Consider the following 26357-nt stretch of genomic DNA (forward strand, 5'->3'; position numbering starts at 1 on the left):
ACTGTAGAAACACAAGCGGCCTCTGTGGAAGAGAACTCCCTCTGGAGGTGATTATACACCAAAGAAAACATAAAAATGAGTATTAGATGCTCCTAAATTCTGCCCACTGGATCTTTAATTTGATTTATTTTTATTTGTAGAAAATAAGAACATGATGAGGTGAGAGAGAGGCAGAAGCAGTACAGATGTCCCACTGACCTGCAGCCCAGCACGAGACACTGCACATACAGTCTGAGAAAAAAATGACATTTTATTGAATCTGCAGAATCATAAGTACAATTTGAAGTGCTGTAACAGGGCAACAGGAGATGAGATCAGGTCCTTAATTCTGAGCATGTATTCAGAATGAGTTTTGAATACACGTGTGTGTCAATATGCATATGGTATCTTTATTTCTTTTTCTTTTTTTTTTTCATTTAAAAAATAACAAACTTATATCAAAAGCAAAACAATTTAAGATGGAATGCACAAAACCGGTGTGAATGCTAAACCCGATTGTGGATTACATGATTTCACTCTGCAAAGTCTACAGTATATAACCAGTATCATAGAAGCAGGGGATGACTGACGAGAAGCGCAGGAGCCTACGACGGAGGCTGAAGGAGAGACAGGATACGAGACAGAAACTGAGCGGAAACGGGGGGTTATGATATGATGTTACGGTTCAGTAGATGAGTGATGCCGGAGCAGAGGAGCGGCATTTGGCGCAAAGAGGTTAACTCCTGACTAAATATCCAGGTCAGACAAACAACTTGCCCTGCCTCACAGCCTGGCCCCCGCCCAAGCCTCGCACGCTTACATCACCACGCGCTCAAATGTGACTTTGCCCTCAACAAATCCATCCTGAGCCACACTTACACAACACCGGCTGTCTTTGGCCACTTATTTTTTTCCTTTTCATACGCGACACCGAGCGACAAAAGCAACACCCCGGAGATGAAAGGAAAGCTCGGACTGGCTGTGATCTGCAGAGTAATGGAGGCCACCAGCGCCAGTAGCTCGGTGATTAAATTAAATTTGAGCAAACGTCACCATGAGCCAAGAACAACGATCGCTCCACTTCAAGCCAACCATCAACTCTCCAGTTCAGTTCACATCTTTAGAACCACAACAGCTTTCCCGTCGAGCAGCTGTTTTGCAAATGAAGCGGAGGTTGATGCAAAAAAAACAGGCTGGCAACCAAGAATGCAGCTTGAGGTGTGTTTTCTCTCTTCAGTGGCAGCTTTCATCTGCGCTGCCACCACTCCTCACATCAAAGTTGTACAATTTCATGAATGTTCCACACCGGCTTCCACGAGTCGACTGCTTAGAAATCATCTTCCCCTCACACAAAAATATGAACCACTTTTATCTGCAGGCGAGTCACTTCCCAGAGCACCGCGGCCTGTAAAAACATTTTCCCTAACTTACCTTTATGATACATATACAATTGTACAATGTCATCTAGCTACATAGCGAGAGCCGTGTTTCTTTTAACATGTCTCGGCCCCCTCCCCTCCCCTCCCCTCCCCGCCCCCACCTCAAAGCACACCGCCCGGATCGCTCATGACAGTCACAGTGCATCACAGGAGGATGACACAGCAGGAGAAGGGGAAGATGTGTGTGTGGTCAGGGGCCGATGAGATTATTTACACCACTGAGAAATGGTCCAATATCCTGTTTAAAATCTAATAAGGTCCCCACAGAAATACACTATCTAGACTGAAGGAATGATACAGCATTTCTATGCAACAGCCAGCAACTTAAATGCTTGATTTTGTGTTTTGAACCAACCGTCTCTGCATCGTAGTGACCCACCGCCAACCAAACGCTGGTAAACTTTGGCTGATTTGTGGGTCAAATATCAACGAAAAGTTGATAATGTTGGGATTCGCCTGCCAGAGAAAAGCTTCCTGTCCTGCGTCAGTGCTCGGTGCAGCTGACCAGAGCATGAATTTCTTTCAGGAGTTACTTTTTTTTTTTAGATGCTCAGCGATCAGAAACAGGCCTCAAACTGCAGGTTTCACATTAATCCCACGACCGATCGCACACCGCACACGTCTACATAAACCCTCCCGCCTTGGCTCATAAACTGAGTTGCTGGTTTATTCATTTTAATACACTTCTTTTTTTTTAATCAATCTTGAAAATAAACATCTCACAACGACAAGAAAGGCGAAATAAGAACAGCATGAGAAAGACGACAACATTTAAACACAGCCGAGGATTCATCAACGTCTCTCACATTGAACGGAAAGGAAGAAAAACAAAGACTGGAATGTTTACCCACAAAAACGTCTAAAACAAAGATTCACAAAATTGATTTGTGCTTGGCCTTCTCGTGTATCCATGTGTGTTCTCTGATGGTGAGCAAAAAGCGGGAAGAGCTTTCCCATCTTCTCCCTCCAAACACTTAAATCTTGATCACCACAGCTCTGTGATTCTCTCAGGACTGAAGGCATTCAGGCTGCAAAAAACAGGAAAAAGGGCGTATGTGCTGCACGCCCACGCCCACTGAGGCGATGTATTCAGTGTGGCTGCAAGAGATGGACTGATAATGTCCCCTAACTTATCCCTGATTCCTCCTGTATCCGACACGCCCAGAGAAAGGCAACGACAGGAGGTGCTCTTCAGTTAGGCTACGGTTCCAGTTTCACGATACCCGCGGCGCAGTGCCGAAGGCGAGGACGCCCCCTCGAGCGCACGCCGAGCCTACAGCTAGAAATGTGTTAAAGACCTCTGTGTTAACGAGCGGCGGCTGGCTAATTTATGCAGCAGGGTTAGAGGTTAAAGGAATGTCCACAAGTCAAAAATATTCAAGCTTAGCTCTGATGAGATTCCACACTGTGTTTCCAGTCCGGCCAAGATCACGCTGCAAAATTAAAGCAAGAGAAAACGAGGGAAACGCAACATCCAGCCGCACTTCAACTTCTGTTCTCCACAGAATGACGCCTGCAGCTGCGCTGACTGGCTCGTGGGGGAAAAAGGGCTTTTTTTTAAACATGTTTTTTCTTTGTTTTGGCGTGTTTGTTAAGTGCTGTAGCTAGGATGGAGCTGTGTGACATGGCGTGACCCCTGACATACTGCGATGAACCGTGACTTTATCTTTTAAGACTTTTTCCAGCACGAGAGCGGAGCCGGGACCGGGGGGGGGGGGGGGGGGGATAAAGAGGGTGACGCATATCCAAATGGAGACGGACATCAGCACAGACAGACGGACAGAGAGGCAGGCAGACAGACGGAGGAGGACGGACAGACAGACAGATAGAGGGTTTCTGTGGTGGAGCTGAACAGTGAGAGCGGAGCGGGGGGGCAGAAGATGGGGGTTGGGGGTTCAGGGTCTCACGGGACAGGTTAGGGAACAAGAGTAAAATCAAGAGAAAGCGGCGTTAAGATGAGATGGCACTGGGCTTTTCCTTTCCTTCTTTCCCTCTCCTCCTCCTCCTCCTCCTCCTCTTTCTCTTTCCCTCACACTCAGATGGCCTCCACGTAGTTGGCGGGCAGCATGCCCTGCTGGCCGGTGCGCTCCACGCGGCCGTACATCCAGCCCTCGTCGATCTGCTGCACGTCTACGATCACGTCGCCATCCTGGAAGGACACCTCGTCCTCGTCGGCGGCAGAGTAGTCATACACTGCCCTGTACCGCTTCTGTGGACGACACCAAGCACGAGGTTAGCTCCTGACAGCAGCGGCTACAGGTAGGGTCAGCTGGAAAGGAGCTACAGCAGAATCATCTCTGTAAGAGTGTTTTCATATGTTTCTTTACACGTGCATGCTGCAGATCAGCATCCTCATAAATACAGTTTGTGAGGTGTAAAAATTTTGTTTTTGCAAACTTTGGGGATGGCTATGGAAGACCTACCCCAGCACTGGGAGGAGGGGCTGCAGCTGCCTGGCGCACCGGCTCAGGAGTGGGCTCATAGTGGTAGTTCTGAGAGGGTGCAGGCGGCTGGTAAGCTGCTGGATAACAGAGAAAAAAGTGCAAAGGAATGAGCTTGAAACATGTTTCCTACTGGCAGATATACTGAGATTCAGCAGCGTACTATAAGTCTAATCTGTGCTCAACTGTTTCAGAAGGAGAAGGTTTCAATGCAGTAAACGTATGTTAACGCCGGGTCGATGTACTGTCTGTATGTCTGCATCAACTCTGTGAGGAATTCAAAGACACGGCAAGCCAAGACGTGCATCCAATGGCCTCCTGTTACACAACCCGCTGAACAATGCCTTTCTGTGTATAGGTGGAAATCAGGCATGTCAAACACAAACAGCAGGTACACCAGCCACTCAGACCCTCAGCTGCAACTTTTCCACTGACCTCCTGAAGCTCCACGTCACCGTCAGACACAGTGTTCATTGTGTAGTTCATACTTCGTGAAGCCGATGAGGTGAAGCATTAAGTAAACTGTCTTTGTACTGGTTTTAATTGAGCATACGTCAAAAAGGATTAGCAAGTCATCACATTCTGTTTTATTCATGTTCTGCAGAGCTGTAATCTCAATTTATGCATTATTAGAATTCTTGCAGGATTTTCAAATACAACAAGTTCTGCTGCAATGCAACTATATATGACTGCATGGAGGTTCAGAACAAGTTACAACCAAGATCCTCGAGTGGGGGACGAAGCACCACCCAGCCTGGTGAGCTCATACAGCCCGTGGCAGCGATGGAGCTTAAAGAATGCAGAAGCTTCGTCTTCTTCTCTCAGAGGACCAAAAAATGCCCAATAGAATGATGATGATGATGATTTTATTTAGCTTAGGTGTGTTAGAAGGAGTACCTGGGCTGGGGTTGCTCGGCTGATGATGTGGGGCCTCTCCTCCTGTCTTCATCTTCTCAAACTCCTCATGGTACCTAATCTGCAGGAGACAAGCACAGTGTAGGGTTATAGACAAAGTTATAGACGTCAGAGCCTCTAATCTACAGGTGCAGCCTCCTCTCTGAGCGGTGTGCAGTTCATTTTCTATCCACCAGAGGTCTCCCAGCACCTCTCCAGCACCCTTGTGGTTGTGGCGATAGGTGGGGCGCGCTACGTGCAGTAAAGCCTGGGGAAGCAGCTTGACACTGAGAGGAAATGACATCTCATCGGGCGGAAGTAGTGGGAGCTCGGAGTCGCATAGCAACGCTCGCTGACACATCAGGAAGAACAGGTGATGTGAAAAAAGGAACTAACCAGAGGCTCGAACGCTCGGGGTGAGAATGAGCCGACTCGATTCAAGAGGAAGCAGAGAGAGGAGGGGGATGGGTCATATGACTAAGCACAGCGAAACTGGAATCATTCACAATGCTGCTCTTTACAGTGTCACTCAAAAGAGAGAAGAAGCACCTGCTCTTCAGCTTCAGGCACAAAGAGTTAATGATCGACCTCCAGCCGGCGTGACAGAGGCAGCATTCAGTGTTACACCATGAAAAACTGAAACTGAGCTCCATGACCGCACTGAATAACCCGCCCGCCTTATTACCAGGCTGATAACAGACTGACTCACAGAGCCTCGGTCAAGATTTACAACCCCGATTCTGTCCTCGCTTCCACCCGCACTCAAAGAGGCCACTGTGCCGGCGGCGTCGGCGAGGAGTGTATTCACAGGCTGGATGGGATGACGGAGTGTTTGTGCACGGACAGTGAGGCGAGGGGCCGAGAGAACACAGCCACTGTTCTCAAGTGCAATACGCTAAGTGACAGTGTGTGAGGGAGATTATTTTGGTTTGTTGGAGGGAGCAGGTTCAACAGATGGTGTGTGTATGAGCGGGTTTTTACAGGAAGTGGCCCGGGCTGCTGCTGAACTAAGCCTCCTTACCCCCGTCTCAATCGCTGCCTCGACAAGAGGAAGGTGGCAGGAAAGTGAAGAGAGTCGATCGAGAGTGAAAAGTCACGACGGCGCGAAAAGACAGATAACAAGAACGACTGAGGACTAGACGAGCAAAAGCGAAGGAGGAGCTGGAGACGGCGCCGAGGACGGAGGAGAGCAAAAAGAGGGGAAGATGGAGAACTCATCTGGGGTGGTTCCCTTTTGATTGTGAATGATGTGCTGATTGCAAGCAGATGTCTTGTTTATCAGTTCTGAATAAAAACAGTCCAAATCCATCCCAACATAATGCACTTGTTACCTTGATGTGGCTTGTGTGTGCGCACCCCAGAATAGATCTAACATGTGTGTATCTTGCTCTGTTTTCCGAATTTCCTTGATCTCAGACATGCAAGATCTTTCACCACATGAAAGCAGTAATTACCCATCACCCTCCACACTAATTATGCTATTTGCGAGGCCAGTGCGGAGCTGGCTATGTGCAGTGAGGTATGTTTTTGTGTGCGAGTGCGTTTCACATGGAAATAAAAGCAGTCTGGGGACACAAAGTAAACGCAGCATTAATTTCTACATGGCTGCTCTGTATTTACAGAGAAATGGCAAATCAATGACAGGAGCTGAGGGAGAGAGGAGGCGCATGTGGAGAGAGCGACTGGAGGAGAATTTCTCTACTATAAATGAGGAGCAGAGGAAGCCTGACCCCTGAATTCCCCCGGGCGGAGCTGAGGGCCGCCATTCTAGACAAAACTCGCAATTCCACTGCGGCTGACTGAGAGGCCGCTCGCAGCTCCGGAGAAGACGCGCCTGGTCTGACACAGGAACGGCACGGGGAAGCCGCCAAACCTTCAAAATAAAACTCTCCTGCTTGTACAACAACAATAAACACTATTAAACAAACAAAAAATGTAACTCGGTAGCCACTTTACAAACGTCAGAAGCACAAACGTCGAGGAAAAGCGACCAAATCGGCAAAATCTGAGCGTTTCTGGGTTTTGTTTACAGGTGGCGTGAAGGACGATGCTGGCACTTACATTGCTGATTTGTTCCTGCGTTTTCTTAATTCTCTGCAGCTCCGGCGTGTCTGTGACCACGCTGAAACCTTTCCCTTTGTTCTTCTCGAAATCCTCCTTGTAGCGAACCTGCAGAACAAACAGCACCACGTTAGAACAAACAGGGTCGAAACACGCAGGGAAGTAACGCGTTTCGGCTGCGGTGAATCACTTATTGACTTGTTTTTGTGTGAGTCAACAAGGAAAATCCGACAAATGCACATGATTATTTATAGATGCTCTGACCCAGATTCCTTCAACATACACAGATTAAATGGGAAAACACTGACAAAAGAAAACTGATGTTTTGATATTTGTTCTTCTGCTACTAATAATTTCCACTTCTTCCGCACCTACAGCACCTGATTTCACTGAGCTCTTGTACTTGGTCAGCTCTGAGCGTTTATTTGGCCTTGTAAAATATTTTTATGGTTTGACTTTATTACAGCCGGACAATGTTAGATCAACTAACACGACATCATTAAAATGTCACCTCCAGTGAAAAGGAGCATTTTTTCCCCCCAATTTTGAACTATTTCCACAAAAGTTTAGCCAATATTTTAGCAACATTGTACATTTGCTGCTATAAACGTTTCACCACCTTTTCCTTGTACTGAGCTAAATTACCTGCCGACCTATCGCTTAGCTACTTAGCAAACCAGGAAGTTTTGAGTTTTGTGGTTGAACGTTTTCTCATGCATGAACTATGGCTGCAGTGAGCATCAGCAGTGTGTGTGTGTGTGTGTGTGTGTGTGTGTGTGTGTGTGTGTGTGTGTGTGTGTGTGAGACGAGCAAAGTGAGGTTGGCACTTCTCATTCTTCTTCGTCTTTGGCGGTGACGTTCACTTCCTGTTTGCTGGGGAGGAAAAGCCTGACATACAGGACGTGGAGGCAACCATACATGGTAATAAAGAGGTAGAGAGTGTGTGTGTGTGTGTGTGTGTGTGTGTATGTATGTGTGTGTGTGTGTGTGTGTGTGTGTGTGTGTGTGTGCGTGTGTCCAGCCTTCCCACCCTGACCCTCAGGGCAGAGGAGGAAATGTCCAGCCCATGCAGCGTCAGATGAGTATCAGAAATCACAATGCATGGCGTTCCCCCTCGCCGCTGCACTGTGGCTGATCTCCAGTATTCAAACCCACAACCGCTAACACCCCTTAACGAACCTGAAACAGGAAGTAGACGTTTCTTTTTTATTTTCCAAAATAAAAAAAGCAGCTACACATTCTAGCTCTTCTTCATCTGATCTCCTTGGCATGTGCTGACAAATCACTTGACTCCACCTCGCCACAACAACCGCCACCCCTCGCTCCTGCCTCCACGGCGGCCGCGCCGACTGCCAGGAAACAAAGCTCCATCCCTCCACGCTCCACCGCGACGCCACATAAGGTCTGACGCCGCTAAACAGACCGCTGACCAACCCTCCTCTCCTCTCCCGACGCCTCGTGATGACACGACGCGGTTATGATTCACAGATAGCGGGAGTGTGCGTGACGCGGCGTGATACGTTCCTATCTGCTGTCGCCCGTGGCGTAACGTCCACTGGGAAACTGGGTTAAAATGATGGCTGAGCCTCGCTCGGCGGGAAATTATGCGAGGCTCTCGAGCCCGTGCACAAAGATAAGTCACGGAGAAGATTAACGCGGCCGCGACCCATCTTTGTCCTTCCTTCTCGCTCGGCTCCCATCAGCCTGCACACCATCCTCCCCCCGTTTTTACTTCTCCGTCCATCTCTTTTGTCTTTTGGGGTCTGTTTGACAGCGTCTTCTCCTCCAATCGTGCCTCTGCTTTCCTTCCCCACCCACTCTCCCTTGTCTATGTGCTCCTTTTTCATTCATTCATATTTTACTGCCTCAACAGCAGCAGACAGTCGTCCCATAGAGCTGGAGCTCTTCCTCATTATAATCTCTCTCTGCTTCTATTTGCATTCCTCTAGCTTCTCTTCCTCTGGGGATTTTACTTTTATCTCTTCCTCTTTCACCCTGCACTCCTCCCTCCCTCCCTCTGTGTTGGTGCCTTCCTGTCTTCATTTTTTTCCTCCCTCATGTGCGCCTCATTGCTCTCCCTCTCCCCCTCTTCCTCCTCCACTTTCTTTATTTCTCTCTCTCTCCGTCTTGTTTCTTTCTGTTTCTTGTGATGAGGTGTGACAAACCTCTACCCTGCTACCATAGCAATAGGGTTCCCGTAGCAACAGAGCAGCGATGGCGGCGAAGGGTTAGATGGCCGCGGTTCTTCACAAACACCTTGGACTTCCTCACGCTGCCACAAACACGGCTTATTTCAGATCTAAACGTATCTGCAGGCAGGAGCAGTGTACGCTACATTTAGGTATTTTCTTAGTATTTATTAGAATTTATTCGGCAAATTAAATGTGTAAAAAACGCTTTATGCTCAAATATGCTGCAGTGTAATTAGAAGTTCCTTAAAAATGACCTTTTCTTTAAGGGAGTCTGGCCGACTCGCAGCACAATCAGCACTTTCTCCTCACTTTCTGTAACCAAAAGCACATTTTCAGCAGCCTCTGCCAGGAGGCGACTTTGAAGGGACTTTTTGATGCTAAATTATTTCAGACCCGTCTACTTCTCCTGTCCGCCGCGCTCACACGCCTGCTGCAGAGAAGAGCGAGAAGATGTCACAAAGACCGGCGCTGGTCTTTATTCAGCATCACACACAAACATCTTTAGCGTCATAATCTCACTCTGAGGCTCGAGGACGGGATGAGCCATTAGTGTAATGGCTGTCTTTTGGTGTACGGTCGGTTGTGGGGGGCTGTTTGCATGCACAATCCACGCAGAAAAACACCATCTGTCCCCCCCCACCCCTCAGCTATCCCCCTCCTCACATGACCACTACCCCCCACCTAAATACTCCACAAACCCCTTCTCACACATACACGCGCCCCGGTCTCATCTGTAGTGTTTGACAGTGACACTCGGATAAGACGTGCCGCTCTCTGATAAGCCCCCCCCCCCTCTCTGGATGCTGCTTCCCTCTGCTGCATGCTGGGAAAACAAGCCTCTCCTTCAGCTGTTCCCCCCAGTGGATCCTTCCTTATTCCCTTTCGCCCACCGCTGTCCAGATTAACACATGAGCCCCTCCAGGATCTTTTTGTGATTAATGAGGCTCAAAATGAATCTGAAGGGGCATTTCTCCTCACCGGTGCCAAATCTAAACGCACCACAGAGCTTCCGAGCTGTTGTTCTGCGGTTGGTTTAGTGATCACACTGATAGATGACTTCCTAGAAAACTAAGGAACATGCCCCAGACGTCAGGCATGAATGAGAGAAGTGAAACCTCACATGGCAGCCTTCAAGGTTCAGACTGATTGCCACATAAACAATAACATTTAATAGCTGCTTTATCTGTGATTTGTTTCGCTTTCTTTAACTACACACGGCCAATGTGGGAAATCACTGTTAAAGTCTGGAGGTGAGTGCAAACCTCTCTGCCTCCCTATCAGAGCCATCTTTACGAAGGCAATAACACATGACCCAGTTCGGATGGGTATTTTGGTCTGATGGGTTTTTTTTTAATCCTAGAATATATTTGGGTCTTTGTTATTTTAGCCTCAGCGGGAAGAGCCATAGTAGTGTTTTCCGCGGTTACAAATCGGGCTCGGGACTTTTGGGAGAAAAAAGCGGCACAGATGCAGAGGAAGGAGGCGTGCATCAGCGCTGGACGGCAGCGAACGTGGTGCGCGCGGCACACAATTTATTAGGCTATAATCCAGTTTGCAACCATCATAAAAAAGAATACAAATGACACCCAGACATATTAACGCTCCCGAGCGCAGCAGTGCAAAACAAGGTGGGCTGTTCCACAAGGTAAGAATACTCCCGCACCCACGTGATGAAAAACCTTCGTCTGCACAGACTCATCGACCCACATCTGGGATTTTCAGGAAATTTGGTTCCCACAAATGGGTCCAAATGTGGACGAGCTTAGTTATAGAAAAGGTGCCGGGCTGAGCTAAAAGTCAAACATAGGCAGGACTACATACAGGATGCAAGACCCAACTGATGAGCAGTGCTTTGTTGAGGCGTTTATTTACGCTAAAACGTTAAACGGGCTTATAACCAGTGTTTAAGGACATTTATGTTGCAATGCTTTCTTACAGAACAAGCATTTTTTTCCCAAGTGGCGATAAAAGGAAATGGAAAGTGTTGCGAAACTGATTTAAGCAAAGCCCCATTTGATCCAAGATGAATTACTGTGTAATATCATTTAAGGGCTGCTGGTGTTCCAGAGTGTTTCTGTTGGATCTGACGCTGAGGAGACTGGACTGATAAGAGGGGGGAGCAGCCTCTTCTTAACACTGGACTGGGACTTGTATCAGGACTGCTTATCTCTGACGCTCTGCACCACTAACCTGCACCTGGCAAGCCAAGCTTTCTTTGTTCTTGGCAACATCTTTGACCTCTTTTGGTCCCCATAACCTTCTTTTTACACACTTTTACATGACCGTCGACGTCCCAGGCCTCTCTTACCTGTCCACTGTGAATCAATTTCACGCTTGACTTCCCAGGTCTGTCTTAAAGCTGTGAGCATCTTGAATGTTCAAGCAGGTCTGAATTATGACTGATTATGTTATCCACAGTCGGCCTCGTGAAAGCATTTACTCCCAGATCAAGTTAAGAGGTTAACTCAAGTCAAGCTTTTCAAATTAAACACGTCCTTTTATTGCCTTCTTTGTGGAACAATGCCAAAATCTGAACTAACCGTGTGTTTGTGTGTGTTTCACAGCTGGAGTTTGGTTTAGTCATGAGCCCTCTGAGTGAATACAAGCACAAAGAGTTACCTGGCTCTGCATCTTGCTCTGCTGTTTGAGGCGGAGGTTCTCTGGAGTGTCAGCCACACAGGTGAAGTTTGTCCTGGGGTAGTGTCTGAAAAATAACCACACAGAACAGCAACGAACGTCAGCACACAGTAAACACACACACGGGCAGATGCCAGCTTTTACTAAGACTCCCACTGTGACGCTCAAGCCCAGACTCTAAGAGAAAAAAACCAGCATAACTCAAGCAGTGTGCAGTCTGTGGCCCCACAGTGGGGGTATTTGTTATTCAAGGTGGTCCTGAGGTTGAGTTAGGGGCCCCTGTAGACAAAAAGCATGTCAGTGTAACACACAATGCTCTGTCAGTGGGAGCCAAGGTAGTCTGAAAAAGAGGAAGTGCAGGCAGGGACTGTGTGGGGAGGACGAGAGCCTCAAGGTTGCAGAGTTTTGGAGTCGAGCCATAGCAGGTGTGGAAAAAGCTTTCCAGCCTCATAAAACACAGGCACACACTAATGCACACGCACACACACACACACACACACACACACAGGCACGGCCCCATGGGGGATAACAGGAAGAGGAACGGCACACAGCAGACACAGCAACAGGGTCAAAGAGACAGTGGGTGAGCGTGAATGATGTCATGGGTAGCCCCCCTTCAGCAGAGCGTGAAGGCGAGTCTCTTTTCTGAATGGATTCTGGGAATTTTCTTGACAGCCGCAGAGCCATAACCACCCGACCTCCTACTGCTCAGGAGAAAATGCTCTGCCTGAAATAAACACAACAAGCATAAATAAACACAAGTTAGCACAAACACGCAGCTTCCACGCAGACATGCAGCACACCGAGCATCATTCCAAAAGCCATTCATCGCACGCTTACTTATCGATCGCCTCAGCGGTTTGTGCGCACGACACACAAGTCGGGGTTTCATACGCTGGAGGTTTCTGTGCACAAGCAGCCTTCAGGCCCACAATTAATGGTGCCTGCCAGTTCACTGTGGTCCTCCAGGCAGCAAGAACACATGGCTCAAACCCAGCCGGAGACCAAGAGCCCTCACAGCTTATCTAAGTGCTCATATGGACTGCAGTTCCCAGCCTGCCTCAGGGCGCCGGACGACCTCAAAAATCTTCACCACTATCCGTGCCTCTGGGTAACCCATTTAGGCGTTTCTGTGACAACACGCTAAACAAACTGAGTTAGCATTCGTCCTTATGTCATTATGTGATGTTAAAAAACTTTGACAAAAGGATTGTGGTTGATTTTACAGTTTTACAGAGCCACTTTAAAGAAGCCCAAAAATAATTTCAAAGAGCTGGGAAGAGGAGCACGAGCGGATCAGAGCGAGAGCAGAAGTCTCAGCCCTGTGAGACACAACGAGCACTTGATCCGCGCTCGCTTAACTTTAACAACTGCTAGTGCTCATTGGCTGTCGGCGGTTTGCTCGGTTAGCAGCCGAGGCCGGGCAGGCTACGAACTAGCTAATCAAACAATGCAAATGAAGCTAATCTTTGAATGTGAGATAGCTTATCGCAGAGGCAGAAAGCTGTTTTCCTATGCACACACACCACAAACCTCCAGAGCTATCTGCTACATCTTAACAGGATGACTGAAACAAAGCTACGTGGCTAAAGAGCTTCACTGAGAGCCACTGCAGATCTTCATTAGACCCTTTTTTCAGGTGCTAGCAGCGCTGTACCCTAACGCTCTTAATTTACATTGATTAAGAATTTAATTTTAGGAATAGGTTTAGTTGCATCTGACAACTGTGAATCTGTATGCTAACAATCCAGGAATAAGTAAAATCCACCAGCAGTGTATTTCCTCGTCTCTTTTTCCTTGATCAAAGCTGAGGAACTAAGAATATACGCTCATTTTTCTCTGGAGTTGGGTGTGCCCGGTTTGTGGTGGAGCACACTTCCTTTCACAGAGCATCACTGCGCTCGAAAAGCCGTGCTCGTCTGAAGCAGAGGGTGTGCGTTCGAGCGACACGCCCTCACAGCCGGCACGTGCGTTAACGGCATTCCTGTCATCTTTGGTGTGTTTTTAGAAACTGTCCTTGCACTTATGGGTCAGTAATTTGCTATGCAAACACACAACAGGGTTTCAGATAGAAGCTTAGTGACTCAGTGGGAGCTTGTAATGTGTATCTGTGAGTGTGTGTGTGTGTGTGTGTGTGTGTGTGTGTGTGTGCAACCATGCTCGTGTTTTCGAAACAGTTTGAGGCTATGAGTGAGTCACAAGAACACTCATCTATGTGTCAGGTTGTATAACAAGGTAATAAGTCGCAGACGGGAGTGGGTGACACATGCACAAACTCAGTTAGCCCTGTGAACGCTAAAGAAGGAGTGATCAAAATGGAGAGGAGGTACCGCCGGGGCGGAGGAGTGATGAGGCCACGCATGTGTAATCACACACACACACACACACGCAGACACACACATTGCCTACTGTGCAGGAGGAGAGGCCTGTTTGCATAGTGGAACCCGGAGACGCTGTGGCCGGCTTGACCCTGCGAGACCTGGAATTGTAATGCATCATTCAGCAGGAACATTTCATCTACATGTGCAGCACATCCATCCACATCACTAGTTCAAGGGCTGACGGAGGAGCAGGTAACTGGGACAAACTGGACAGAAAGCTCATAAAAACACACACACAGAGGCAGAGCTGATGGAGGAGAGCTCGAAATCAGCAGGCAGAGATGTCTGCTGTGCAATGAGCGGCTGAGGCCTTTATACAATGAAGCTCATATATCAGAGATGATATTTTACTGACAAGGCCTTCCTGCTGGTCGCTTTCCCAAACTGACACAGGAAGTAACACAGATCACAAACCAGGAAGCAACCAGCAGCATCACACCACATCGTTTTAATCTTGACTTATTTATTAAGAACACATCAACAGATGACCCCAAACCACAATTCAGGACTGTGTCAAATGAGAGAAAACTGGGAAGCATTGTGGATGCTAACGCTAAATCAAGATATCTGTGACAAGTTTTAATAACAACGCATTGATGTTCAAATGCATTTCGTCATCAGTCATGAAGGCAGCGACCCGCCGATGGCCCTGAGGGGAAATGAGGAATTTTTCTTTCCACTTATCTGCCCTCCTAAATCTCCCACTGTGACTGCAGCATCTTATCAGGGATGGGAATGGGGGGGTAAAGTGAGTGAAAACAAACAACGCCTATATCAATTACTAAGGACAAATATAGAGAATAACGATGAAGCAGTTATCTCAGGGAATAATAAGAGGGAACGTAGCCTGCATTCCTCTCTGGAAGCCGGAGGCTCTTCCACTGATGATGTTTACTCGAACCAAGCTCGTTTCAAACAAACGGAAAGAGGCATAATAAACAGGCACTCAAGGGCCTTGCTGCTGCTGGTGAGGGGAGCCAAAACCAGAAGCAGGAAAGGGAAAAGAAGAAGCTACGTTCGTCTGTAGAAACAGAACTGACAGCAGGAAGACACCTGCTGGAGGTGGTTAACAGCTAGATGGAGACGTGAAGGACTGGGAGGAGGGACAGGGTCACGGTGAGACCTTAAACTCAGGAAAACAGATTTTAAAGACAAAGATGTTATTACCTTTGTCATGTTTATAACACTGATACTTAAAATGACTATATTTCATCATCGTGTATAAGCTCATAATTAGACTGTGCAGGTGTTACAGCTAATTAGGTGGAGGAGAGATTTTGCTGCAGTCACCAAACTCGACAGACTCGAATGAATCACAGAGGTGTTGTCCTGATCTCACAGGGGGAGTCAGGCACATGCCAGCAAGCCCTCGTCCACATGTGTTATTTTCCTACGTATTTCTATGTAAAAAGTCCTGTTTGCAAGCTTAGCACCAGCGCTATTTGGCTACGTCCACCACCGGACAAAACCTACTGTCAGCAAAGGAGATAACGGCGCACACTCCAGCCAAATCTCTGTTTTCCCCGTCAACACCGCAACTGGAGTTTCTGAATATCTTCAGCATGGAAGGAGTTTTCCAAAAGCCCTGTTTTCAGTAACTGTGAGTGGATGAAAGGCAAAAAACCAGACAGAGAGAGCTATGTTTGGGTAAATACCTGTGTACGTGTGGACCAGGCATTAGGCTCAGCCGACACAGCTGAAAACACCGGTGCGCTGGTGAATCATTGGTAGGGGATTTAATTACTAACTTTATGGCCAATAGCTGTCCTACTAAGCAAATTTAGCCCCTTTACAGCAAAAAAAAACCAAAGACAAGTACCATTAGGCCTTTTTCATGGAAGCCAATTTGACGCGTTGAAAGCAGGAAAAACACAGGTGTAAATAATAAAGTGATGGTGGCTCAGTTCCATTCAGCTGGCTCACTGGGACACTTGAAAGAAGGAACAGAGCCATTGTTAATGTAACACATGTGCTCGTCCTACTATGAAAACTCAAAATGTCTGCTGTTTAAAAAAAGGTCTACTGCATGATTTCTCAGGCCGACCTGTGAGCTGGATGCACTCCAGGAGCAGATCAACGCATTTGGTTAACCTCAAAATTATCTCAGGTTAAAAATGCAACCTTTCACAACGCTGGAAACATTTCAACCTTAGAGAAAAACATGCAATTATCCCGAGCGGTGACGATCCTCGAATATCGAGCCACGAAACAGAGCGAGGCAAGGAAAATTAAAGTACTGGAGTTTTCGAATCCGTCACACCCGGTCAGTGCCTGCTGTTAGCCGGACGCAAGCGTGTCTACTTCCTGACGAGGACAATTTTTTAATGGCTGTTTGTGTCTAATAAGACAACAAAAACACAAGACAAAACGCTGCTTTGCGCTCAGCCTGAAAGCACCTTTAAGCTCCACCGGCCTCAAGGCAAACAGTTTGTCCTCACATACAAGGAGCAGAGAAACTACAGTGCCATGTTATTTTACTCCATACTTGGCACAGATGACTTGTCCCTGGCATTAATCATAAAGGAAGCCAAATTGCATAGAAAGCGGCTGCCCACCAGTGAGCACACGCCTATAGATTTTCCACTGGGGTTGAGAATAACAATGGCGGCTTGATGTGTTGATTTATTTCTCTGGCAATAAAAAAAGCAGTTGAGAAAAGATGCAAAAGAGCTTGTTTGAACACGAAGTGAACGCCTTCTCCCCGCATTCCCTCCCAGAACATGCACTCACCCTCCAACTCCGAGGGAGGAGGAGGAGGAAGAGGAGGTGAAAATCATTATAAGTAACGGCAGAGGGGGATTCCACGGATTCCTGATGAGCCATTAGTGTGTGAGTATGTGCTCAAGCGTGAGTGGACACGCTCGTTTTCAGAGTGTCCGCCTGTGTCACTGTAGAGGAACTTTAGGAATTTCCTTTGTTGATACCTCCCCGCTTTCCCTACTGAGGAGGGGGGAGGGAGGGAGGCACTTTCCCACACCACATACAGGCCTTTTCTCTGAGGGGGGGGGTGAGCTGGAATAGTCACTGATAAACAGCAGAGGAGGGAGAGAGGGGCCTTAGTTGGGCTGCAACATGAATACGCACACATTCAGAGAGTCCAATTTCCGTCTGTGGACAGATTAAACACTGCTGTCAGTGTCTTCGGGATGCAGGCTGAACCAGTCGAGTGTAAAAACATGTGACACGCTCACTGACACGCACAAAACGATGACTTACGCATTGCAGTATGGTCTCTTCTCGAAGCCTTTGTAGTTCTTCATGTTTAGAGTCATTTTGCAGACCTCGCAGCTGAAGCATCCTTTATGCCAGTACTGTCAGAAACAGAGAGACAGAGAAGACACAAAACGATGAGGAGGGGGATATTTGAGACGCTCGGCTCACCTTTCGGAGAGCCGAGCACACGCAAACACAAAATCACGCATACACCAAAGTGGCACAGGAAAGCTAATTGAATGAGTGAGGCCAGAACAGTTTTCTATTCCTGTGAGGTTTCACAGGGACAAGAGCTGGATGGAGACGGAAAGAGTAAGGACCGTGAGAGCAAAGCGAAGCAGTCTGTGTAGGCTGGCGGGCAACAACCACAAAGAAACCAACATCCCCTTTTGATAGCTAATCGTCTGGTTGCTATTTATAAGCTGATCAGGGTAGCCGCGCTGCTGTGACTGATGGCTGACAGATATATCTACATTTTACCAATCAGTTTTCACACCTTCGTTCCCTGAGCACAGATGCTCGTGTGCAAAATGATCAGCTTTTGTTTTGTGCATATGCAGCAGCAGTGCTTGTTTTCAGCGGCAGAGACGGTGTTTGGCCACCTTCTGACTCCTCCTCTGTCCATCTCTGCAGGCCTGCATGTTTCTGTAACTCCCTCATCCAGCTTCATAAGAGGCCGTGGCTCTATCTCCCTCGCCACCCTTTCTCCCTTCCTCCCACCTCCTTTCCTTTTCTCTCCTGGCACTGGGCTGATCCGCGGCCCGAGGGTTCAAAGGGGGACCGAGGGAGGGAGGATTGGAGCGAGCTGGAAGGAGGGAGGAAACATGAAAGGAAGGAGCGAGAGGAAGGGAGCAAGCAGAGGAGGGGGAGAGAAAACGCCAGAGAGTGAAGCAACGATCTGGCTGCTCCCGCTATCGTCAGGGGAAGGGAGGGAGGAGTGCACAGACATGGAGAGAGCAAGAAAGAATGGGAGGGAATGAAAGAGGGAGTCCTTATTAACATGGCCTCAGGGCGCTCTGTCATCCCTCTCATTCTTTCTCCCACTCTTTATCACTTTCCACACCGATTGCCCACACACAAGACGCTAATCTTCCAAACAAACAGCGCCGAGAAGAAGACTCCAAACGGACTGCAGGAACACATCAAAGAACAACATCACTTTCTCAGCGTTTCACACATGTGCCAGTTCGACTCCACACGAGCTCCTCGGGACGAGAAGAGCGCATCTCGGACGGGCGAGAAACAAAACGTCATCCACCCGCGTGCTTTGATACGGTCTGATAACACAGCATGTGTTACGGCGCTGATAAACAGCTGGCACTAAATCACCAGGATGCTGAGGTTTGCTGCAGATAGACAGTAGACACGATCAGTGCTGTGTGTGGAAACTGGACCAAACACACGGCACAAAGAGCATCTCGCTCCCCTTCCATTATTGAACAAGAACATGGCTTCAGGCTGGTTTTAAGAGCAGTCCGGTCCGTTTTGTCTGGATGTAACAGACCACCCAGGGTGGTGCGCGATGACAACAGGAAAGTGTATGTGTGTGTTTGAAGCTGCGGGCCAGCAATATTGTACTAAGGCACAGAAAAGTGTGGAAATCGAGTGTGTGATCCACATCCAAACACACGGGGCCAAGCCCTCCAATGCAAACTCCTTATCCCGCCACAGCCCGTTCGGGCCTTGAGGGAGCTGCAGATGGACACATGGTGCTGGTCTTTCCACTGCTCTCCCTCTCCATTGTTCTGGCGAGTACTGCAACTGCAAATCCCTTTACAAACAACAGCACAGTGCAGGCAGATTCCATTTCCTCTAGCTTCAGCTGATTTGCAGCTGCGGTGGCTGCCATCTTTACACGCACACCGTCTGGTTCATCTACTCGTGGAGCAGCAGCCCCGTATGATATTCCCCACCGACCGCTGTCATCTCCTTCTCATTTCCCCAGATCTGTCATGATGGTAAACCAGGGATCAACACAGCGTGACTCATACAGAGAGGTGTGAATGCAAATGCTGTCGGGGAGAAAAGTGGACTTATTATCAGAGCACGGACTTTGATAGTCCTGTAGTTTCCCTGAGTAAATATTGACCTTGGATCAATTCCAGACAACAAGCCTGCTTAACCCTCACCCAACCGGCTAACCTACATTTCAAAAGGGCGATCATCGCCAGCCTCCCCCCCTCACATGGATTACCCTGGCAGGTGAGCAGAGGTCCTGCACAAACAGTTCAAACTGACACGCCTCTCGGACGAACCAACAACAGTCTCACAGATCTAAATAGAGGTGCTGACGACACAGTGGGACATGACCGCTCAGGCCACATCTGGGGGTGATCAGAGCAGCATGTGTCCATGTTTCCAGTACGGTGTAAATATTAAAACTTAAATATATGACAGATACTGATGAAAAAGCTTTATTCAGCAGGCATTTAGCCACTGCAGGCATGTTTTCAAGCTTTATAGCCAAACATACATTTGAATTTTATTCTGGCTGCGGTCACTCAAGTCACATTTAAGATGATTTAAGAGGCATGAACTGCCACCCATCTCATCTGAACCTAGACTCAGTCTGAATATATACTATCTGCTCAGAATACATTAGCTCTGACAGTTATACATTAGGGTTAGGATCAAGACAAATGGAAAGGAAGGGACAAACAGAGGAGGGGGGGGGGGCGAGAAACATCCCAAATGTGTGTTAGAGAGGCTATGCAGCACTTGGCCTTGTCCAGCTCCAGGAAAACCTGGCTCTGTGGTGCCTAAGCAGGATCTGGCAGTCAGCTGGAAAATGAGGACACTGCAGAGACGGAGCCCTAGAAATAAAACACCCATAAAAAAACAGCGCTGTCTTCCTGCATCAGTGCAGCTCAGGGGCATGTGTGTAGTACGCGGATCTATGTGTGTGTGTACATGTGTGTAGTACTGTATGTAGGTTACATGTCTCGGTGCATGATGCATGTGTGTCAGCAGGGATCCAAGGCTTCAGTCAAGAGCAAAAATGCTCAGTCAGCCTCTCGACTCTTGGTGGAAACCAAATACAAACGGGCCTGGACAAAAACCCTGGAGCTATCTGCGAGGCCAACACAGCTTCAGACACCATGTACGCACACGGGGGGGGGGGGGGTCTGAACCAGAGCGTGCTCTCACATACTAACCACAGACAGTTAAGCGGCTGGCTAACAGGCCCCTTGTTTCAACCACTTCCTATGCCAGTATTAGCGCGTAACCTAAACAAGGCCGATTTCTGGCTGTGTTCGCTCCACTCACCACAGCAACACACTGACCAAACCAGTGCTGTCATCTGATTTCAATAAAAACACTGGTTGGAAACATTGGTCGGGTACCCGCCGAGTGACTCACAGGTGCGATTTTTTTTACAAACAATCAAAAAAAAACCTCAAGTGTACTCAATCTATAGACCATGTTTGATGTTATTTCACAGTCCAGCCAGTTGGTAATCACCAAATGAAGCATCAGAGTCATTTAGAGCTTTATAACACTGAGGGGCAGCCTGTGGGAGCCCGATGAAACGTTTCAGAACTCCTGCTCCAATTAGCAGCAATTAACTTCAGTCTAAAGAGCTTCGTTTCAGCAGTTTGTATTGTTTGATTAGGCGCACAGTTTAAAACATGCTCAGATATTTATTTTAAACCTATCGTGGCTAAATAAATCCGAGACGCCGCCATGCACACAAATAGTGCGCCATTACAGCAGCTTACTCCGTGGATGTGTGGAAGATTATTCATGCGTAAGATCCAACATGCCTCAAGACAAAGTGCCCACATCTGGCTGGTGCTAATAGAGGAAACTAAGTCATTAAAGCATGCTGGTTAATTATTAGCCTACCTGATTGCATTAATTTTTAGCCAAGCCGAGGGCTTTGTTGCTGGCCAGCAGGCGGACAGTGATTTGAACAGACGTGCTACGCTAGAGTAGAGTAAGCACTCAACACACTTTCCAAACCAGATTGTGATGTGCGCTTAGTAACAAAGACGCACCGCCGGCCCAGCAATGACACCTTGATAACGAGCAAAACAATCCAAAAAAGCAGGAGACGAGCGCAGCAAAGGTGATATCCTTGTCATGAACCTTCTGCATAAATTCACTTTACAAGACGTCCAATCGCGTTACTTTGTCACGTCTCTTCCTCCTTCCTTTCTGTAGATTCTAGTTTAAAGGCTGCGCAACCAATAAAGCTGTAATATATTTAGAAAGCAAAAAGAAGCTGCACTAGTTCTCTTTTCTGACAAAATGCACAAAAGGAGAAGTACCTGTCCACTCACTGCGGAGTCAGCGCCTCAGGTGATTTTGACTGTAATGTGTGTTCATGGCCGTGAGTCATCACAGGGAGGTAACTGGCGGTGGCTGGACAGATTCCTCGCCTCTTGTGGCATTTGGACAACATGAATCAGCTCTCTGAATAATGAGTCTAAATTTAGGCGAGGTGGTAGACAAATTCCTCTTAAACCGGGGTTAGACGAAAAGTGTTGACGCTGGACCATCGGAGAGCAAACGCAGACAAATCCTCCCAGTGTGAATCAGAGTCCCAATACAAACTGCTACTGACTTAACACTGAAATATAAACAGTCAGGATTTAATGATTACATGTAGCATGCTGAAAAAAGCTTTAACGGTTCGCACTAAGACCAATATTTAGATCTGATTTCACACGACTCAACACGGGCTTCACGATGTAAGCCCCTTCATGCAGTAAATAAGTACAGCGCTGCACAGCTCGAGTACTGTACTCTGACCTTTAACCCCCCCCCTTTTCCAGCTATTTCCTGGGATTGAGAAGCAGCAGCACAATTGAGGCTCACATCTTAACCAGAAACACAGTGAAGCCAAGAAACACAGCGACCAATTTGTTACCTAAATAATAAAACTGGGCACAAATCAGTCGTAACCGAAAGCTCGAGGACGGGTCTACAGTGTGTGTGTGAAGCAAACGCTGTATGTAATCTGATTACTACACACACTTGTGTTAATGCCAACTGTGCCATGTACCCATCTATTAAAAACACATCTTTTAGAGTTTATAGAGAGTTTGTGGATATGTTGTTTTACTCTTTCCTGCATTAATTATTCTGAGTCTAACATCAGGAGACAGAAGCAAGATAGTGTAATCGTAGGAACACAGCGTTGTTTACTGTCTATCAGCACAGCCAGCATGAAGGAAATAACCCTCCAGCTGGCTTAAGTCCATCCATATTTCTTTTGACTTCTGTCTTTACCCTTGGACTATTTTGAGTGAGGCTGTGACTTATCTACGAAACTTGGCGCCATGTGAAGGCTCATTTGTTGCACAAAAGCCGCCTGAAACAAGCGAGCGGCTCTTGCCTCACAAGAAATCTTGCCAATATTGTGTATAAACGTTCTGATCTTGCTAACATATTCAAGAGCTAACGCACATACTCAAGAGGCAGCGGCGATTCTCGTATTTCATACTTTCTGATTAAATGATGAGCTGTCAGAGCACGCCAGTCGGTTTCTCGCATCATCGTCTCTAATCTTAATTTCAGTCAGCATGTCAAAGTCATTGTCCAGTCTTGTTTCACCCAGTTAGGCAGAATGTCTAAGATCCGGTCCTTTCTGTCTCCCAAGCACCTGGAAATTGTCATTTGTCATCACATCCTGTTTAGACTACTGTAACTCACTCTATTCATGCTTAAGAAAACAGCCTTTCCAGACTTGACTTAATCAAAAAGCCACAGCCAGACTCACACAACCCCAGTTTTAGCTCCACTACGCTGGCTAGCTGAGCATTTTAGAACAATTTTAAGATTTTAATTATCACTTTTAAGGACTGGCCCCTGAGTATATGAGTAAATGTTTTTCCCATATGAGCCAAGTGCACCCCGAGATCCTCCGGTGGGTCTTTTAGAGATCCCAAGATCTGGACTGAATACCAGGGGCCACCGGGCCTTCGCTATCAGGGTCCCGTCGCTCTGGGATGACTTGTTGAAGGAGATCAGGAAAGCCACATCTTTGTCCTCCTTTAAGAGCGCACTTCTTAAAAAGCATTTTGCTCTGTATGTCGTATTATGCTTTTATTTTCTGGTCATTTTATTGAATACTGTGGTTCTATTTTGCTGTTGTGAAGTACTGCTTTGAAAGGTGTTATATAAATAAAGTTTATCAATGTTATCATTATAATTATTATTATTTACTGCTTTACTGCCTGTTAACTGGTTACACCACTCCATAATCTACAGCATCATGGCACACATGTCACAGTTAAATATTAATAAATCCCATTTTGAGATGAAAGAGGACTGCTTCTCCTCACCTGCAGGTAGGAACAGGCTCTTTACCTCAGACATACAATACGCAGACAGCATGTAGAGACAGTTAAGTACAAAAACACTCCAGCAGAGAGGAGTGTTTCAGCGAGGGACGAGCATTAACCACTCAACACGGATCGCTCAATTTATCGTGAAAACACACACTTCCTGAGTGCTGAAAATGGCTATTAATCTTAAAGCGACACACATGCAAATCATTTCACTCCTCCAGATATTGCACATTAACCTAATTGTGCGCCGTTTTCCTGGTACAGTTTGCATACCAGGCACTAGCAAAAAGCAAAAAGAAATACGGTTTTATTGTCTTGTTGCATTGGCTGCAGTTCAAAAGCTGCCCTCGAGCTACTTTGACAGATATAAAGCTGATACTTAAGCTGAATATGCAGCTCGAAACTCCTTACTATCAACGCGCATTTTAAGTACTGAAGGGAAGCCAAACAACAAGGCAAAGCTATCACCAACAAGAGCCTCGACTAAAATTCACTTCCTGTCTTTACATGCGCTCGGCTGGCCGCTCCGTCTGCCGGGCCCAGCCCTGCTATAAGGGAATGCAGCTGACAGACAAACAAGCCTCTGTGGCTCAGCCTCTCCACAGAGGGGTATTATACAAGGAGGCTGTCAGGTAAAGGTATCCATCGGTGGCTGAGAATACCAATGCAGCACCGACTGAACCCTCGACTCCCCTGCCTTCACCTGAGCCCGCCTAGCAAAGGAGAAAAAAAAAAAAAATCCCCTGCCAATGCGGCCTCGGCTGCTTTAAACAAACTGGAAGGGCAGTGTACGCATGTGGCACGGAGAAGGAAAAGGGGAGGTTGTTTTGGCGTGTCTGAAGGGCCGAGCACTGATGCGGAATGGCAGCGAAGACAGACGGCAGGCTGCTCTCCTGTGCTCGGTTCAGAGCGGGGAGACGGCACAGCAGGCCTCTGACAGAGCACGTTTTATGGGAGTGTCTGTCTGCTGGAATGCACTCCGCTTCAGGCCAGATTCCAGAGCACATTCGGGCTGCTCTTGTGGCAATTTGGTTCTCATCAATACCAACCCTCTAACATGATGCCGCCATTTTTAGGGCCGCTTGTGCACGAAGAGGGGTCCTGAGGTAAATCAATTCCAGTCCAGAGCACTTTGGGAAAACATTAGTCATGATGCATTCAAGAACACAACCATGCAGCCCAGCAGTAACGCACCCAATCGGGAGCTGATGTTACTTTAGATAATGTGCTTTGTATGCTCTTTCCCCACCTTCCCCCCTCTGTCAACTGCAACAGATAAGCACGTCTGGGCAGGGATTGATTTTCAATAGCCATTCAAACGTCCATTAGACAAATTATCTACTTGCCCCGAGCTCTGCTTTGGTAAAACCACACAAGCTATTCATATGCCAAACATAGCAGACCCCACCCACTTAGGAAATTACATGTGTTTCATGTGTTTTATCTCGTTGCAAAATCTAATCCAGCCTGAGAGCAGCAGGATGCAAAAAAACAAATACAATAATCAATAAATGATCATCTTTATCTCCGTACACCTGAAGGGGTCACAGGTACAAGCTGTGCTGTAGCAGCGTTCACTCAAATCGTTGCTCCCATGTGAATTAGGCACCTCGACACCGTCACCGCGGGTAAAACTGATGAGATTAGCACCTTGGCTGAGATTAGGCTTCTGCTTTTGACTGAAAATTAAACCGAGGTGGCTCCACTGATCATCCCCGGCTTGGATTAACCAGTGAATTGGACAGACACGTCCTAATCAGTCCACGCTGCCGTGAGCAGAGGTGGACGGGAAAAGCTCGGTTATGGGGTTTTTATTATTATGTAAAGGAACTCAGAGGTCCTGTGTCGCTAGGTTGTTTAGCTAAAGTTAATCCATCGATCACGGAAATCGGGTTTGGGGGAAGGTTAGAGGCGTTAGCTGACGTTGTCAATCAGCTTTCTTCAAAGCGGCGGTGCCAACCAGGCCCAAACCAGACTCCCCTGTCGGAGGGGCTGATTTGGGGTAAATCAATATAGTGTTTTTAAATCATTAAAAATGACGTTTGAAATGTAGGTTCCTTGAAGGGGCTCGTTATCCAGTAAAACGATAAGGTGTAAATTCATTTCTGGTTCGCGCTGCCGAGCCATCGCCTACCAGACATTCATGCTAGCTGTTAGCTTGCCTTGCTAGCGAAATACCTGTTCAGCTGGGCTGTTCGATTCATTCACAAAAACGTGAAAAAAATTCAGGAGAGCAGGCATAAGTGCGCCTAGGGGGGCAAAAGGGAGGAAGCTGTATGAGGATTGTTTTAAAAAAATATATGAGAACAGGAAGTAAGACGGGTTTCTCGTGTTCTTACCTTGTCCAGACAATTCACTTTTTCCGTGGGGTAAACGACTCGATTACATCTGCCACACAGCGGATTCATGTTGGAGGAATGCTCTTCTAGCTAGTTAGCACGGAAACCGCCGATGATACTGCTTGTAGCGCTGTGCTGTCGAGTACTCACTTCAAAAACTGGCTATAGTGTACGATTACGATCAGTGGCAGACCAACACTAATCTTGTTGTATATGGCAAATCCAGGAGGTTGTTGTTGTCGTTGTAGCCGCACAGCTGGCTGTCAGTCCGCTAACCAGACACGGAAAGCGCGCTCCCGCGTCCCCCCTCGCCTCCTCCCTGGACAGCGCGTGTCCGAGCAGAGAGGGAAGCGGCAGTGTGGGAGGTTCAGTTTTTTTTTACTTGGAAGTAAGATGTGATTAATGATTTCAGAGGAACTATGACATCTGTATATTGTGCATACTGGACTTTGCCTCGAGCGCCTTTTCTATTGCTCGAAAAACAA

The 26357-nt window shown here is 47.4% G+C and overlaps 1 protein-coding gene across 2 annotated transcripts; it reads right to left on the bottom strand.

Annotated features, from left to right (window-relative positions):
- Positions 1-230: 230 nt before the first annotated feature.
- On the bottom strand, positions 231-26202 carry lasp1 (LIM and SH3 protein 1). Of its 2 annotated transcripts, none has more exons than XM_076751979.1 (7): positions 25873-26202; positions 17241-17335; positions 11626-11710; positions 6815-6922; positions 4757-4835; positions 3842-3936; positions 231-3627 (listed from the first exon to the last, which is right to left on the bottom strand). In XM_076751979.1, exons 1-7 carry the CDS (start codon positions 25939-25941, stop codon positions 3454-3456), a joined length of 705 nt encoding a protein of 234 aa, XP_076608094.1. In that variant the 5' UTR covers positions 25942-26202; the 3' UTR covers positions 231-3453. The 2 variants fall into 2 exon arrangements, with proteins under 2 accessions (XP_076608094.1, XP_076608093.1); XM_076751978.1 differs by having other exon boundaries at positions 3842-3939.
- Between the last annotated feature and the right edge of the window lie 155 nt (positions 26203-26357).

Source organism: Chaetodon auriga, chromosome 16 (genome assembly GCF_051107435.1).
Source record: "Chaetodon auriga isolate fChaAug3 chromosome 16, fChaAug3.hap1, whole genome shotgun sequence".
NCBI classification, from domain to species: Eukaryota; Metazoa; Chordata; class Actinopteri; order Chaetodontiformes; family Chaetodontidae; genus Chaetodon; species Chaetodon auriga.

Coding starts and splice junctions, on each gene's coding strand:
- lasp1 (XM_076751978.1), bottom strand. CDS start 25,941: ATGAATCCGCTGTGTGGCAGATGTAATCGAGTCGTTTACCCCACGGAA. Junction 4,836..6,814: donor CGCAGGAACAAATCAGCAAT/GTAAGTGCCAGC, acceptor TGTCTCCTGCAG/ATTAGGTACCATGAGGAGTT. Junction 3,628..3,841: donor CCCCTCCTCCCAGTGCTGGG/GTAGGTCTTCCA, acceptor TGTCGTCCACAG/AAGCGGTACAGGGCAGTGTA.